The sequence below is a fragment of the Rattus norvegicus genome, chromosome 14 (assembly GCF_021556685.1).
Source record: "Rattus norvegicus strain SHRSP/BbbUtx chromosome 14, alternate assembly SHRSP_T2T, whole genome shotgun sequence".
Taxonomy (NCBI): Eukaryota; Metazoa; Chordata; class Mammalia; order Rodentia; family Muridae; genus Rattus; species Rattus norvegicus.
The window spans coordinates 99,807,321-99,824,780 of NC_141547.1; the positions used below are offsets into that span (position 1 = coordinate 99,807,321).

General features: G+C 42.7%; 2 protein-coding genes across 14 annotated transcripts in view; one reads left to right on the forward strand and one right to left on the reverse strand.

The window, feature by feature from the left end:
- Nucleotides 1-2,397, forward strand: part of Vps54 (VPS54 subunit of GARP complex) — a 78,736-nt gene extending 76,339 nt beyond the window's left edge. For 11 of the 12 annotated variants that reach the window (XR_015636505.1, XR_015636503.1, XR_015636504.1 and 8 more), the window contains one exon: nucleotides 1,038-2,392. Coding sequence is in view for 7 of the 12 variants with exons in the window: in XM_087582377.1 (XP_087438503.1) it covers nucleotides 1,038-1,143 (106 nt within the window). In the remaining 5 variants the exon portion in view is untranslated. 12 annotated transcript variants of the gene reach the window in all.
- A 454-nt stretch (nucleotides 2,398-2,851) lies between these two features.
- Ugp2 (UDP-glucose pyrophosphorylase 2) overlaps nucleotides 2,852-17,460 on the reverse strand; it is a 41,372-nt gene continuing 26,763 nt past the window's right edge. For both annotated transcript variants that reach the window (NM_001434431.1, NM_001024743.2), the window contains 7 exon segments: nucleotides 2,852-3,303; nucleotides 4,502-4,606; nucleotides 10,067-10,309; nucleotides 11,029-11,226; nucleotides 12,099-12,396; nucleotides 13,609-13,742; nucleotides 14,816-15,001. In NM_001434431.1, coding sequence (NP_001421360.1) covers nucleotides 3,196-3,303; nucleotides 4,502-4,606; nucleotides 10,067-10,309; nucleotides 11,029-11,226; nucleotides 12,099-12,396; nucleotides 13,609-13,742; nucleotides 14,816-15,001 — 1,272 coding nt within the window. In that variant the 3' untranslated portion in view covers nucleotides 2,852-3,195.

The window sequence follows — 17,460 nt, forward strand, 5'->3', positions numbered from 1 at the left end:
ACATTTTATTTGCCTGTTTATAAAGTACAGGATTTTTTCCCAAATGAATTACATTATTCACATCACTTATACCATACTACAAAAAATTTTGTATAGATGTTTTGGTGTTCTTCTGGTGGAGAAATCTGTACTCTGCTGACGTTAATTTAAGATTAGTTAGTTAGTTTTTTTTTTTAAAAAAAAAAACAATTTCCTGTCTTCCATGTAGATTGAGGAAATAACTCAGTGACAGAGTAGATTGTTGTCTAGTATTTTAAAGCCAAGAGTTCGTTCCCTGTCACCCACCTCCCCCAGTATATTACAGACTTTTATCCTGTGTTTAATGTTCTAATAATTTATTTTCCAAACTTTCCAGAATACTAAAATATGAATGTAAATAAAGCAGTATCAGCAAATCAGCATTTAAAGCAAAGCAAACCCAGGTTACACTTCAATTCACAGGCAGGCATTCCTGCTTACTCAGTTCAGGGTCGAAAGGAAATGTTCTTCTAGATGTAGGTATAACTGACAAGCTGGTACACAAGTCTTTATTAATTCCATCATTGTGTGTGTGTGTGTGTGTGTGTGTGTGTGTGTGTGTGTGTGTTGCTGTAGAGGCCACAGCCTTATGCTAAGCAAGTTCTCTACCATTAAGCTATGCTCCCAACCTTAGAGTCAAGTTTGACGCTCAGTAGTGCTTTCCTAAAGCTCCCCCATTGCAGCCACACATACATGTATTAGTGAGTGACAACCAATTAAAGTCATTTCTGTTTAATTTGCTAATTTCAGTTCAAGCTTTTTAGAAATCAATCTGATTTTATTAGACAGAATTTATCATGAAACAGATTAATAAAAGGCTTTGGTTCCTTTTCCAAACATTATGAAATCAGCATTAAGTGGGCCTTTGATAATGGGGATTTGCTAAGGCAAGTGTCAACATTTTCATCCCTAGCAATTCTGAAATATTCTAGCAGCTAGGCTACACAGCTGAATGTTGTTCCTGTAGTATCAGGAGATAAAATGTTATATTTAAAGATACCTTTCTCCCTACTGTTTAGGTTGGTCACAGCAGACGTAGCTTTTTACACTGGAAATCTTCAAGCCTTAAAAGGCCTTAAAGATCTGGATCTAAATATGGCGGAGATCTGGGAACAGAAGAGGTGATGACAGACTGGAGACCTGGGTCGTTCATCTGACCGTGGGATGTTTTTGAAGAAAATCTGGATGCCTGCTGTGCTAGGAACTGAACCTGGGACCCAAAGTGAACTAAGGCGGGGAAGGGAAGAGAAGATCAGTGTTGGGAACTGGATTCAGTGGGATCTACAGAGAATGCCCTTCTGTGCATCCTTCAGGAAGGAGTAGCTGATCAGGTGTCTACCACATTTTTCATTCTCTCTGGAAACAGACTCAGGTTTCTTTGGACCAAATCCAAAAGAACACATAGCTGTAAGACAGCTGCAGTTGCCTAGAATGCTCCGTAAACTTTATATAAAATGCTCTGCATTTCTCCCAGTGCAATGAAATTCATATGGTGTCCCACCTTATTTAATGATGGTACAATTGAACATATTAAATCTTAGTCAACCTCTGTAGGAAGTTTTCTCTATGAAAGTAAAGCTATTTGAAAAATTATTTTTTTACAGATCTTTATAAAAAATAAACATCTTTTGATTGCTTGGATTTAGAAATTCAGTTTTTGTTTTAGTGACCAATGTCAAGTTTCAGGTTTTGTGTGTTGCATATTTAACTTTTTCACTACCACTGTTATGTCACTGGGTAAAGCCTCAAACTGCTAAATACATAGAAGACTGACTATAAAGAATAAAGAATATTTGCATTTACTTATGCAACTACTAATTTAAATACTTTCCAGAAGTGGGATACACAAAGCTAGGTTTAACAGATCTATTTATTAAAATGCCTATGAAGGGTTTGGGGTAGCATTCTGTGTTTTCTTTGCTTTTTCATTTCTAACAGAGGCAAGGATACATAGTCATATGACATGCCTACTTATCAATTATCATTTAACACTTAAAGAACATGAAATGTGGCCCTCTTGGATTCTTGCTTTGAAGTTACTTTTGATATGTATATAAACAAAGACCAGGGATAAACAGAATATTTAAAATACAGGCTGCTGTGTTGGGGCCAGAAATACAAGGTCAGTGAATAAGCTATTTGAAGACTTTTATAATGTCTACTTTCAACACCAGAATTGGCAGCACTCTACAAATGAAAGTGCCTGTGTCTCACCAAGAATCCTGCCTACCTGTCGGAGTGCCTAATCTTGTGGTGATAATGTACAATGAAATAGTCTTGTGGGTTTTTTGTTTTCTCAAGAAGATTTTTTTTTATCATTATAGAGGTATGTCATTGGTTCTTAAACTGTCAAAAATAAAGATGTAAAAAATCACCAGACTTAAAAGGCAACTTTTTTCAATGGTGCAGAATACAGTATACTTTAAACACAGCCTTTTCAAAACAGGAAGAACAGGAAATATTACTTGACTACAAAGGCATGCATCTGCCTATCAGCAGGCCTGATTCCAAAGGCTATGATATTTCTGAGTGTAACTGTTAAGAAGGAACTTCTAGGACACTCTTCTCCCCTCCCCACACTGTTCCGGGAAGCAGATGTAAAAGAAATGCTCTGCTCTGCCCTCCCCTCCCCCGGGAGACGGTTCCATCAGTACATTCAGGTCTAGTTCCTGATGGACAGCATGTGTAATAGTCTTAGAAAGAAAGGAAAAGCAAACAAAAAAACTGGACTGGCTAATAATGATTAAAAACTGCAAGAACAAAACTTGCCATTTACATTGGAGCTACGAGGACTCAGGTGTTTTCTGCATTTCAGAGTAAGCACCAGACCACACAAGTGAACACATGGATCTTTTTATTTTTGAAATCAAAGGCAATTCAAAGGGACAGTCACTGAAGCTTCTGTTGAAGATCTACAGAGCTGGCCCGATTCTGAGATTAAATAATATTGCACTTTAAGAGGACCTAATTTCTAGGCTTTTCATCCAAGAAGGAAAGTATTGCTTTGTTTAGGCTTTCCTTAGACTAAAAGCTCATTGCAGAAAACTACTTTAAAAATCAATAGTGCAGAGTACAACATAGTAAATAAAGTACCTGCTTGCTTTATAATCTGAGGACATTTTATTGTAAAACTCTTTAGCCCATAATTAGTAGAAAGTGTAGCTGACAGTGCTCATTTCAGTGGTCCAGGATCCGAAGGTTCCCAGATACAATCTTGTTCTCTAACACTGCTCCTGGGGGGATGTCAATTCTGTCACCATGATTTGCAATGATGATAACTGTTCCCTAAGTGGGGAAAAAAAAAACCAAGACTGTACTTAAAATCACAGCTGAAACATGCAACTAGTTACCTTGAAATCAAGCTCATGTTCAAGTCTTTTTACAATGTAGTTGCTGTAAATATAAGTAAATTAAACATGAAAGGCCAATGACCTCAAGGAAAATGTGTCACAATCCTGGTGTTTCTAGACCTGTCTCCTAAGAGGTGGAGGTAGGAAGCAGATGCAGGCTACATCAAAAATGGCCAAGGCTGCCTGGCTCATTGTGTACAGGGCCGGTTTTGTTGTGTGTCAGTGTACCTGCACATGTGTGTAGAGGCCAGAGGACAACGTCAAGTGTTCCTCACATGCCATGCACGTCTTTTCTTGAGAGGGGATCTCTCTCCCACTTTGTCGGAGCTCACTGGGCAGTGAGCAGGACAGTAGCAGATTGGTCTACTCGATCTGCAGTCTTCTCCAGTGCAGGTGTGACACTGTCCGAAGTACCACCATGTTTTCCTATGTAGGCACTCTGCAGGTTCATATCTCCTTGACCCCCTGCCCGTTCCCTTTTTAAAGAACAGTCACTGGCAATAATTCTTACGTCTTAGTGATCAAGCAGTACACAGTGTTCTATTCATGTATAATCTTGCTTTAACATCTTCATTTAAGCAAATGGACTTAATGTAAAATAAGACTTGAAATATCAATATAGCGTTTTTATAAGATTGTGTAACTAGGAAAAGGCATCTGCCCTCCACGTTTCTCAACAGGAACAGACCATTCAGTATAAGTGAACTTGTTTTTCTTTTTTTTTTTTTTTTTTGGTTCTTTTTTTCGGAGCTGGGGACCGAACCCAGGGCCTTGTGCTTCCTAGGTAAGCACTCTACCACTGAGCTAAATCCCCAGCCCCTGAACTTGTTTTTCTACCTTCCATCATCTTTAGTAACCTATGATCACACCGCTAGTAGGGTTCTATTCTGAAAATGGCCCCATCTTATTACCCGGGTCTCCTTTCTCACTGGAGGTGTGATTTTACACTCACAAATCCCTGTGTTGGTCAGGGTTGTGTTTTAACCAGGTCATGTGTCTGGGCACAGCGGCAGTAGGAACTGTACAGACAGCCTGACATCTGCGCACACTAAGCTCCTCAGGGAAGGTACATTTAGGACTAGAAAAGTGAAGCTTATTTTTGAAAGCCACGATGCCCATGACTTTTATCATACCTTTAATGAAACATTTTTTCCAAATGTTACATCTCCTGAAACCGTGAGGTGGTCCAGTTCCAACATATCGGGTATACTTTCAAACCTTCTTAGATAATCTTGAACCTTCAAGTAGAAGAACAAAAAGTATTTCAGAGGGTGGGGCACAAAACCACTGGAGCCAGAGGGACATCCGCTGTCTTCACCTTTCAGATACGACAACCGCACCACACCGCACCGCACCACACCGCACCACACCACACCACACAGGACTCTCCATGTCTCCAGTTCAGCTCTGCGCTTGCATACAGCCCTCATGGTCGCTCTGCTTCTGTTCACACATTACTCAAGGCCGTCTCTACTTACCACACTCTTTAGCCACACCTTACACATGTCCCCTATCCTGTCCTCTTGTCTTTCTCCTCTCATCTTTGCTGACCACCTCTTACAATTCTAGCCTCCCATAGCTTTAAGAATTTCTGAAATCTGTGCACCTTAACAGTATAGCTCAACTTTGCTTCCTAGCTATTTTACCCTCCTAATTTTCTTTTTTCTTTCCCAAGTCAACCATATCGTGGTGGTTTTAGTGAGAAATGTCCCCTATATACTCCAGTATTCGAATACTTCCCTGGGCTGGTGTCACTGTTAGGGAGGGGAATAGTCTGGATGGAAGAAATATGTCACGGGTAGATCTGGAGCCTAAAGCCTTCCCTACTTCCAGTTTGCACTCTGCTTGTGAGTGAAGATGTGAGCTCTCGGCCTCCAGCTTCTGCTGCCATGCCTTCAAGTCATGATAGAGTAAACTCATTCTTCTGTAAATTGCCTTTTTCCTAATAACTGGCTAGTGTGATAACTGAATAGTGGGGCTAGCAAACAGCTATGGCTCTCCCAATCAGTACCCTACTTGGAGAATAATGTAGAGCTTGCAGCGGGCACTCCTAGACCGAAGAATTATTTTCTCAACTACACAACTGGCATTACCACAAACGAGTCCCACTTGGACACTGCAAGTACTTCAATTGAAAAAGTATAGCTGATTAAAAAAGGCAAAGACCACCAGATGTCCAAACCCCAAAAACCTAGACAATAGGGGCTGGGGATTTAGCTCAGTGGTAGAGCGCTTACCTAGGAAGCACAAGGCCCTGGGTTCGGTCCCCAGCTCCGAAAAAAAGAATCAAAAAAAAAAAAAAAAAAAAAAAAAAAAAAAAAAAAAAAAAAAAAAAAACCTAGACAATATAACTTCCAGATGAGTTAGATGTAATCCCAAACATGTAATTCAAAATAGTCTGTTCATTGACACAAGCAGCTGACCAAAACACGGAAGGCGGTGGATGACAGGGAAAGAATTCCACAAAGAAACACTGAGGAAAAGCCCATCTTAAATGCTGGGTAGATGTATAAACCACAGGTAAGTTTGTCAAAAAGCTCTCTGGAACATCTCGATAGACTGGTCAAAGACAGGAAAGGGACTGGATAACCCAGCACAGAAAAGATGGTCAAGTGGGACTCTAAGAAACATGAAGCCCTGAAGACCAAGCCTCGAGTTCTGAGTACAGAAGGAGAAGGTCATCATTCTAAAAGCACAGAAGACATCTTTGGGCACACCTTTAACCCCAGCACCTGACGGGGAGAGGCAAGAACTCGTCTACAGAGCTCCAGGACTGCAAGGGCTGCAGAGTGAGATCCTGTCACAAAAACATTCTCACAAGAATCCTAACAGAAGAATTAGGAAAGAGTGAATCCTGATGCAGGAGGCATTTGGGACTCCAATAGACAATAAATAGAAAATAACCTCCCCTTGTCATAACTAAAGTATGTTGAAAGCAAGAAACACCAACTCACATAAAAAGTAGGCCTATCAGAAATAACAGCAGATTGTTAATGAGACTTTACCCAGAATGGTTTGAAAAATGCTTTCCAGTTCTGAAACAGTGATTGCCAACCAAGATACTATGACAGTAAAATTATCTGTCATAACTCTTCAGTTATGAAGACAAAACCTCCCTTGATAAAAAATACTGAAGAAATGAATGTATGGCTACTAAAGCCAGCTCCATAGGAGCATGAATTCACCCACGGGCAGTGCAATAAACCCACAGGAATAAAATAAAGGGGAAAAACTATAAAGCCTCTTAACAAAAATGGCAAGAATCAATATTCAATTTTCGATATTAATTACGCTTTGCAATTTTTAATTTCATAGCAAATCAGAATCTGAATTAAACACAGGCTAACTGAGTGAAAAAGTAGGAGCTATCTATTCACTACTCCTAGAAACCACACATCCAAAGAACAGACTACACTGTAAAAACAAACACCACATCACCACAAAAGACAGGCACCACTTTACAGTCAAAGGATGGAGACAGTGTTTTAAGCATATGGACCTACAAAACAAGCAAGTGTCACTGTTTTAATAGCTGACAAAACAAACTTAAAAAGTGTAGGAAAACTGGGAACGGAGGACGTGCACTGTGGGAACCCAAGCTCAGACAGAAATGTGTTTTCTCACGCGCCCAGCCCTGAATCTTTAGGTTTACCTATTTAACCTGGAGTATCTATGGAGCCCATGAAACCAGAAGGGCCCCCGGAGGAGAGGGCGGAGAAAAGAGGCCTGAAGGAGCAAGGGAAAAATAGAACGCACTGATACGTAAGTCGGTGAGGAATACTAGAGGTTTTTAAGGTTTAAGCAGGAATTGGGAGCAGAAAAGGGTACAGGAGAGAGGAAGGGTAGGTGGTGGAGTGAATCAACAAAACTAAGGATAAATGAAAGCACTTTATGAAACCTGTTACTCTGACCGGTTCCCTCATGTATGGTCAATGTTTCCCAGAATATACTAGTCAATAAAGGAAAATCTCTCAGTGCTCAGAGTCACTTGGCAGGGCAGTCCCACAGCTCATCCAAAGGGCAAAGGCAGTTGCTATTGCTCCTGGTTGCCCACCAGAACTGAATGGTGCGACCCACTGCTGAGGACAACGCACTATGGTGGTAAAACGGACAGACAGGCTGGAACCGACCTGGAGACTCCCTCTCTGCTGGCAGCTTTCACAGAAAATGCCACGAGGTGCTATGTAGACCACTGGGGAGGAAAAGCTTCCAATGGTCTTGCCCAGTGCCACACTCCGTGTGCCGCAGTGCAGACCTAAAGGAGGTGCCCACTGGTACTGCAGTGGCACCGCAGCTTTGGAGGTAATAACTGTTTTCTGATGGGAAGTGAGGCCTGTTCCATGGAAAGGAGTTCATGCCGCACACCATAAACCTGGTCAATAGCCCATGGCTTCGGAGGCCATAGGCCCTGGGAAGGAACCTACAACTGTTGTACTGCTAGAAGAATATTACTACTATGCCTTCCAATATTTATGTTTATACACATAGATAGTGCTGCCTCACCTCGACCAGATACTATCTTTTCAGTGGTGAGCAGTTAGGTCAACGTGCTAAGAACAAGTGACTGTTCTTAGAACATCTACATCAGTCCCCAATCTCAAGGCTCCAGGAACATCACAGAAGAGTGTGTGCAAAGACCACAAGAGCTGGAGGAAGGGTTCGGTGCTGAGATGCTGTCTTCTGGCAGGGCATGACCACGGCATTCCTAAACGCACCACAGCCGGGCACAAGCCAACACTCAACAGGCAGAAAAAGAGTGTGACAGGAACGATTGCTGTGTTTGGGGTTCCAGGGGGAGTTGGAAAGTGGGATGGACACAGTCAAGACACAATGCATATATAAAACTGTCAAAGACATTCAATAACGACATCTCTCGGGAATGGACTCCCCACAGCAGCTGGCCTACTGCAGAAGATCCGGCCAGTCCCAGTTTCAGCCCGGACTAAGGAGCTCTGAGAGTCGTCCCGCCACTGAGAAGCTGCTGACCGCTCCCAGCCACCGAGGACAGGCCACTTTTGGGTATGACCATGGCCGGTGGGTAACCCCATGTCCATTCATACATGGTTAGCTTTAACTGGTCTTGGAGCTACAGACATTTTGTTTTTAAAGACTCGGAGAGATGGCTCAGCAGTTAAGAGAGCAGAGCTCTTGCAAAGGTCCTGCCTCACTGCCCAGAGCTTGTCAGGCAACTCTCCACCTTCCGCAACTCCATTTCCAGAGGACATGGTGCCCTCAAGAGGCACCTGCACACATGTGGTGCACATACATTCACACAAGTCACACACATGCACACCCATAAACAAACAAATCTTTACAAAAATAAGAGATGAGGTTGGGAGGGAGATGGCTGGTGGGTAAGACTACGCATGTACCAAAAAAAAAAAAAAAAAAAAAAAACCCACAAAAAAAAAACGGTTTATATTTAAAAGCTATCTTAACTATAAAATATAAAACACTTTCTGGCCAAGTCCTTCTATGGGAAGAATCTGTTTATTCGCACTCACATTCAAACACCTGTGAAGGAGAGAATGGTAGATGTTCCTAAAACAATAAATCAGGCATCTTAGAGTGCAGGTGAACAGATGTTTGCTTTAGGATGAGAAAACAAAGGAGCAGCCCTCATTTGAAGCCAGATGAGTGGTTTATACAGCATTCAGAGAAAGAGAAGAGCCCATCAAGGCTGAGTATCTTAAACTGGAGCTGGCCTTACAGGGTGGGCAGGAGCCACAGACGCAGCAGGGCTTAGGGCGAGAGAGAGCAAAAGCACCAAGTGAACACTGTAGGCATCTTTCTTCCTGTTTTCTGCTTTGCTAAGAAAACAAACCCCTACTGGCTTGGTCCCCTGCTATGGCATTCTGCCCCCTTGACTACTCTATCCCTTGCCCCTAGTGCTGAGCTGGACTCCAGGCAGACATGAAGCTGGTCTCTTCACTATTAGATCTTTTCACAGCTAGTCAAGAATTTGTTCCAGGAGTCTCCTTCAAATATTTTCCCCTGATTACACTAATTCCCATCAATATATAAATAAATTCTATTCTGAAACAGAACCCCTCAAAATTTATATCTTTTGGACATGACATAATTTCTGTGTTACTTTTTTTCAGTTTCAACTCTTAAATTCATCCCCAACTCTAATTCTCCTAGCTCCTTAAGGCCATTCCAGTTAGATTCCCATACATTAGTAAGTCTGTCTCACGGGGAATTCTCATTGAGCCTAAAGCAGCAGCAGCAGTGTTTGTCAGACTTCTCTTTCCTCCTTCAGGGCCCACATAATCAAGTTCTCTACTCAGTTCTTCACCTGCACTCCAGACCAAATGGCACTGCACAGCCAGGATCTGTGACACCATCCTTCTACACACGTCCTTCCTTTGGCTCTCTGTAGCCTTTACTCCTTACATACTGTGTGTTTGATGCACTGGCTTCCTAGCTTTTCCCTCTAGAATGTTCACTTTACGAAGCTAGGGATTTCAGTTTGGTGCAGATGGGAGAAGCACCATAAATATTAAAGCAGAATTAACCTTTTCCGACTAATGAACGCAGTCTCAGAAGAGACAAGATAACAAAGTAAGCAATCTCTTCTACTCTCCAAACCAACTAACTACAGAGACTACAGTTAGTTCCTTTAACCCACACCACAGATAGAGGGATACAAAGTCAGTAGTGGCAAATAATTCTCTGAGTATATTTCCAATACCTACCTTGGTAAAAGAACTGCCTAATTTAACCAAAGGTACTGTAGGAAATTCACGCTTTTCACTCATGGTCAAAGATCCTGCGTTAAGGCTGTAGAGGTTTGACATCACAAGTAAGAGATCTGATGTGGTTTTCACAGGCAGAAAACGACTCCTTGGAACATTAATACCTAAAGAATTCTCGAAACTTTTAATTGCCGCTCCAACTGCAGTTTCTAACTGAATAACATTCAGGCCTCCATCCAATGTCTGTAAGAAAGAAGGAAGGAAGTCTGGGAAGAATGGGAAAACAGAGGTTTGGGGCTTGAGATGCAATCTCAAAACTTACTTGCCTCAAACTCACTATGCACTGAGGACAAGCTTGAACGACCGACCTCCTTACCCCCACTTCCCAACCGCTGGCATTATGGATGTGCACCCAGCAAGCGCAGGCTGGCATTATGGATGTGCACCCAGCAAGCGCAGGCTGGCATTATGGATGTGCACCCGGCAAGCGCAGGCTGGCATTATGGATGTGTACCCGGCAAGCGCAGGCTGTAAGCGCCTATTAACTCAGAGCTTTGTTGTACGTGTGGTACCAGCACCTGGGAACTGGTCTGAGAGAATCCTAAGGATTGAGATGATCAAGCACTTAGGATATTGCTTCACATATGCTGTTGTTTCTGTTTAAGTTTTCTTGAGTTAGCAACATGTCTATTTTTCACTAAAGAGCCAGGGGTTGGAAAAACGTATGCAAGATGCCTATAGATAAATGGCATTTTCATATAAAAGCAGTAACTAAACCCAAGGCGGTCCTTTTCCGCCGAGGGTCAGATCAGCAGCACATCACTGAGATGAATGCAGACTGGAGAACAAGAGTCAGAACTTGGCGGGCCTGATGAGGTAAGGGGGTGATAGCCAAGCCCCAGGCGCAGGCAGGACAGGTCTGCCCACTGGACTGTGCCCACTGGACTGTGCCCTTCACCTACCTTTGGGTTCACAATGATTTCCATGTCAATAGCATTCTGTTCCTGCAGTCTTTTAACGGCGGCCAGGGAGATCCATAGGTTGTTTGTGTTAAATATTTTAAATTTTGACACAGACTTGAACTCATCAACGTGTGCTTTGGGCACCTGAGCAATCTCCACCAGCCTCAGTTTGCCTTCGTACTGAGTGAGTGTCCCACCCTAGAACAGCAGAAAGTCACTTTGCAACCAGCCACATGCCACACTGATTATACTTACAGTAGACTTTCATAGAAGACATCAACTGTATAATCTAATATACAAAGTGACAGACTCATGATTCAGATGGTTACTTTATCATAAACTCACAGCTCTGCCTACAATTAAAGTATATCTGAGTTCTCCTTCTCTTCCTAAGGTCTGCTATAAACAACGCCATCACAAACAACTTAGTCCTCCCCAGATGAGGTCAGGGTGAGGGAAGGGAGACGACGAGGAGGGTGGGAAGCAGACTGAGGCTGGAAAAGTTCCTACAGCCAGGAGAGCACAGCAGTGTGGGAGGAGCTGGTCTGCATCAGCTACAGGGTAAACAGTAAACTCCCATGTGCCATTTAATCAAGGCCAAATATCCCCACCAAATGTGCCAAGTTCACTCTACAGTTGCACTAAAACAACTGCATTGTTTCTGCACAACTGCCAAGGTCGTGCCTGAGGTGTCGAAGCACACACACACGACACCTCACATGTTCTACAGAGCTAGATTCCCATTAAGGGAGAGCACAGTAAAGTATGTCAACACCAAGCCATAAGGATTCTACTGCTGTCAACGAATTTGTTGTGTTTCCACATATTTCAGATTTGCTCCATAAAAACACAAGAAAACTGCTTCCAATTTACATTACTGATATAGATTTATACTATTATTAATTCTGGGTTTATGATACACACTGTTTTTTTAAAATTAACCCACAGAATAACAGCATACTCTCTTAAAATGTTAGGTAAATGATATGTTGTACATAAAACAGAAACTCAGAAACTAGAAAAGGGATTGTAGCTGTAGTTTGTCCCCAAACTCAATGTTCAGTATTTACCTTTACGTCTGCCCGTGTTTTATTTGTGACTTCCATGACAAATTCACAGCGTTTCCCATTGGGTGGGTTCATTAGATGATTAAGAATATAAAGATCCACTGTGGCACCCAGGTTGTCTATGTTAGACACAAAAATATACTCCTTGCCTTCTTCTATGAAGGTGTCGAGCAAACCAGAGTTGTAGAAACTGGCATAGATGTCCCCATGTCCTGGAGGGTACCAAGCTTCAGTATTTTCCCCTGAATAAGATACGTCCTTTGCTATAGGAAGTAGAGATTCCTTATTAATCCTCGGGTACCTTCAAAAGCAAAACAAGAAAGCTAGTACGCTGGTTCTGTACACACCCTAACCCTTCAAGTAAAGCAATACACTAAAATCAAATAAGGCTGGAGAGGTGGTCAGTGGTTAGGAGCATGTACTGTTCAGTGTCCAATACCCATAGCAAATGGTTCACAAGCTCCTGCAAACCCGGTTTCGGGGAATTTGACACTAATGTGCACGTGCCTACACACAGATACACATAACTAAAACAAAAAGTATTTTTAAAACAGTAAATAAGACATCCCTCTATTTCAGAGATTGTTATCATTAAAAAAAAAATCTGTCTTCTAGATAGTTATTCGAGAGTTTTCCGTGGCCATGCAGAAGAAAATACACTTTGTATTTTTAAGATTTTTTTTTTATAACTCTCCAAGAAGGACTCAGGAAGTCCATGTTTTTAAACTTATCTGGTGTAGGACAGTTCTCGTGCCTGAAAATCTACCTGAGGAGATTTGCCCATTCTTAGACAGATGCATTCAGGACGCTTCTCTCTACTGTGCATACAAGGGTCTGCACATGGGCAAGAGCTGACAGACAGGAAAGGAAAGCAGGAAAGAGCACACACATGACAGACAGCCTTCTAAGGAGGCAGGCAACAAACATGATGGGGGGGGGCAGACTTTAAAATTCCAACAAACTAATGATCGACTTAGATACACTATTTCCAAAGTGTTTCTGTAGGCTGCTGTCTAACCCTAAATAGAAAGCCTGCCCCAAGTCATCTGAAGTTCTTTCTATTCACTCTACCCGCCCTCCCCTCTCTCTCCCCATCTCCCCCCATACTCCTCCCACCTCCCCATCCCCAGAGTAGCTGTTTTTCTCTAAAACTTACTTAATTCCCGCAGGGTGGAGTCTATGCGGGGTGAACCCTCCTATAGAGGTGTTCAGTGCTGTGGTTTACAGGAGGTCATCCCCCCAACTGGAGAGATCTTAGCATGCAAAGGCTTTATAAACTGCCCTGAAATGTTCGGGACGTAGAATAAGATTTCAAGCAGGTTCTCTGAGGAAGTAGAAATTATAGAACCAAAGTATATGGCCATCACGTATTTACTGACCTATACTTAGCTTTAAAGACATCAGTTCCTGTGAGACATGCGTGACCTGTGGCTGCAGAGGCACCGTGAGGCACCCATGAAGAGAACTCCAAGGAGCCACAATCCCACCAGCTAATTATTTTTAATTTTGGTACCTGCTTTGATTGAAGGTGTAGATTTTCACACGACAATGATTGTACTTCTGGAGTATTTTTTTTGTATCCTCATCCGTGTTAAAAGAATTCATTAATACGAGCGGGACATCTGTATTATAGGTTTTGTTCAGATGCTGAAGAGGAGAATGACAATCAGCTGACCAAGACTCACACTGTCTGACTTCAAATGTATAAAACCATCTCTTTAATGGTTAGTCACAAAGTGTCTACCTGGACTTATATACACACATATACACATACATAATAAGTAAGTATGAGCTGGATGTGTAGCTAGGCAATTCAAATGTACTCGTTCAATAAACCATGACCCTGTGAATGAAAGCTGCTGTCTCCATTTCATGGCTAACTCAGCTGAGGCTGGGATTCGGTTGCCCGGGGCAACCCCTGCTGGAGCTGTGTGTGCGGTCAACAGTACTCTACTGCCTGCAGGTGGACAAGTGCTGGCACTTGCTGTCTTCAAGCTCTATGGAGCTGGAATACAAAGTAACAAAGTCATAGTTCTCTGGTCTCCGGATGAACTTCAAACTCCTCAAACTCCTCGTCTCTCACAAGTGCTGAGGCTGAAGAGTAAGGGAAGATTCTGAGAAACCCGACTCTTAGGTTTAAATTTTAGTTCTACTTTATTAACTAGCTAAAAGTCTGAAGCTTAGAGCCCAACCTCATTTGGGAAAGGCTCTTAGAATACCTGGTACACAGCAAAGGCTGGAGACACATTAGCTGCCACTGCTTCTAGTGTGGTGACTGGAGCTCCAGCACCACACTGGGCAGGGGAAGAAGCGATGGAAAGACAGGGACTCTGTCCCATGAGGTCTACAATTAACAACTTTGTCAAAGTAGGAAGCCAAGAATAATTCTTAGCATCCATTACATCCACCAGAGGGGGCTGAGACATCCTCCGCAGCTTCCCAAAGGACGGAAGCCAGAAACTCCAGTGTCCTGAAGGCTGCCAGTAGGAGGAAAGCAGATACAGAGGGCAGGCCAAGGGAGACTCTGAACAGACCCAGAGCTTTCGGCAATCGCGAATGCTATGTAAAATCAAGCGTTTACATCCTAAGATCCCCTTACCATTTCCCAACCCCACACACTGATGAAGAAACCAAACTGCAGTCCTGTCAACTAGCACTTTATGATGCAAAAACTAAAACCTACTTTAGTATCGTATGTGAAAGGTTAAAATGCTACTCACTTCAATTTGCTGAACGGTTAGATCCAAAAAGGTATTCTCATTTCTTACACCAATCAGACTTTTAGGGCCTTTGCAGCCCATGCTGGTTCCCAAACCACCATTGAGTTTCACTACCACCAGTTTGTTCAACACAGAAGATATGTTATCAGGCAAGCCTCTGGCCTTTATCTTTTCATAGGGTTGAATCTGAAAGAAGATATAAAATAGAGATGTCAACTGAATACCTTTATAAGTTAGAGCAAATCAATCCCAAAGTCACTTCCATGATTCCTTAAAAAGTTTTGGTCTCTCACATGTGGCGTTCCAACAGGTCCACATGGGCAATGCCCCTTGCACAGAGAAGTAGCTCAATGGCATATTGGACTACAGTGGAACCCCAGTGCACAGACATCGATCTGACTAGTGTGAATACCTGAATCTTCCTGTTTTAATCGAAATATCAAATCAGATACACAAACTTTACCAAGTCTACGTATTTCAGGTGCATTACACTCTACTTCAATTCTAGAGAATAATATATATTAATTCTACATTATGTCTCCTAACACAGGAGGCAAGAAGCAACATACACTAGCTTTTGTCATACACCACCACTTACTTGTAAGATGACCCTTCAAAGGAGAGACACAGGCTCTCAGTCACAATTCTAGGTCTATACAAGCACAGTTCCTTCCTCAAAAATCTAACTGTAGGGTGTCATTTTATAAGAACTTGTTCTGAAAAATTAAACATCTTCATTCTAAGAAATGCCCCGAGAAGGAAGGAGTGTGGAGAGGAGGAAGGCTGGAGCTGGGTAACCCAATGCCACCTCCTCTCTAGCAGCCCAGGTCTGTGAACAGAGTGTCCTAGTCTTGAATTTGTCCTTTAAGCACAGAAAGAGTGGCATTAACAGGAAAGACCCCTACTTCTGTTGTTGTTCAAAGCAGAGTAAAAAATCTTACATCTTATGGCAAGAATGAAAGCTTTACAAAAAGATCACATTTGTGACATGTTTGCTATTTTGCTTTAATAGAATAAGCCCTCGAATGGCCTCTTTAGTCCCTTCTCAGCTTAAGACTAAAACGCTTAAGCCAGCCAGTGGTTACTCTGAACACCAGCTGATACTTGCCGTGTTGCCTGTTAGTGTGTACGTGAGTAGGTGCGTCATTTCTGACTGGGAAGGGAAGGGCCTGATGAGCTCCCTCTTGTGACCTAGGCCTTGTAGGCCAACATCTCTGCATCTGACAGACAAACGCATTACGTAATCCTTGTTCACAGACCTTCCTAGGAAACATCTGTCTGTGCCTTAGCTCTTCTTAACTGCCAGCTGTAGATGACTGCTCTCCCTCAGACACTACGGAATGTAAAGCGCTCCTCCCACAGCGTCCCACTGAGAACCAGGGTCACTCACTCCGACCTCCTCCTCAGCCTGCTGGGACTCTCTGCTTTCCTCCTCGGTGCTGCGTGGGCTTGGCAGCTACTCCCATTCACGAAACAAAGGCTAGACACCCACACCTACCCCACCCCAACAACAACAAAGAAGAAAAGGTCTTGATTTTAGTGTCAAACCACTAAAAAAAAGAGACAAGATGACAAACACGGACTTTTCTGTCCCTTATGTAAGCGGGTGTTTTATACTCCTTTCCCAGCCAGCTGTGCAGTCACCTGGGAACTGAGAATGCTGGGCTACAGTGGCTTCTACTATGACATGAGGCCATGTCTACACACATTTATTTACTTTAAAAAACTAAACTTTGTCCAGCTACTTTGTAAAAACGAGTAACTTCCTAGCAGTTACTTTCACTTCTCACACCAAGAACTTAGCTGAAAATCCAGTTGTCACATTCATATTAGGTGAGACTGATACCTCAGAAACAGTCTTACTTAACTAACGCTCCAGATACGGTTTTTAAACATGGAATATATAAAAGCAATTTTTCCATACACAGTGAGACAGGCTTGTTCTCCAATTCCACCTTAAAATTTTAGCTGTGAACCATTACGTGTATCTGTATGTATATATACATAATCTATAATCTACAGACTACAGATTCACAACTGAACAGTGAGTCCCCCACGTGCTGGTCACCGAGCACTGCTCTCTCCCTCAGGACAAGCATCCTGTGACTTCTCTCTCACTGACTTCACACCCACAGCACTTCATCTTCCCTAAATTTCTAGATACAATAGAATCACAATCCAAAATAGTTATACCTCAGTACAACAAATACTGGATTCTTCAATACTTAATGTAAAAAGACGTAAATAACAAGATGTGAGGAACACTGTAAAGTTCTGTGTAACGGAGCCAGAAAGATGGCTGGCTCAGCACGTGGTCAGAAGGTATGTCCTGCTCTCCCAAAGGATGTGTTTAGTTCTCAGCACCCAAACCAAGTGGCTCACAACTGCCTGTAACTCAGTTTCCAGGGTTTCCAATACTCTCTCTCTTCGGGCCTCAATGGGCATCAATGTACACACACACACACACACACACACACACACACACACACACACACACACACACACACACACACACACACACAGCTGGGATACTCTTGTCTAAGGCTGACTGACTGCAGGACCTAACTTACTAACTCACTGGGGACTGAGCAGAGATTCCTTGTCAGTGCTGGACACTGCTTAGCAGCTGGTCACGGTGCTCACAT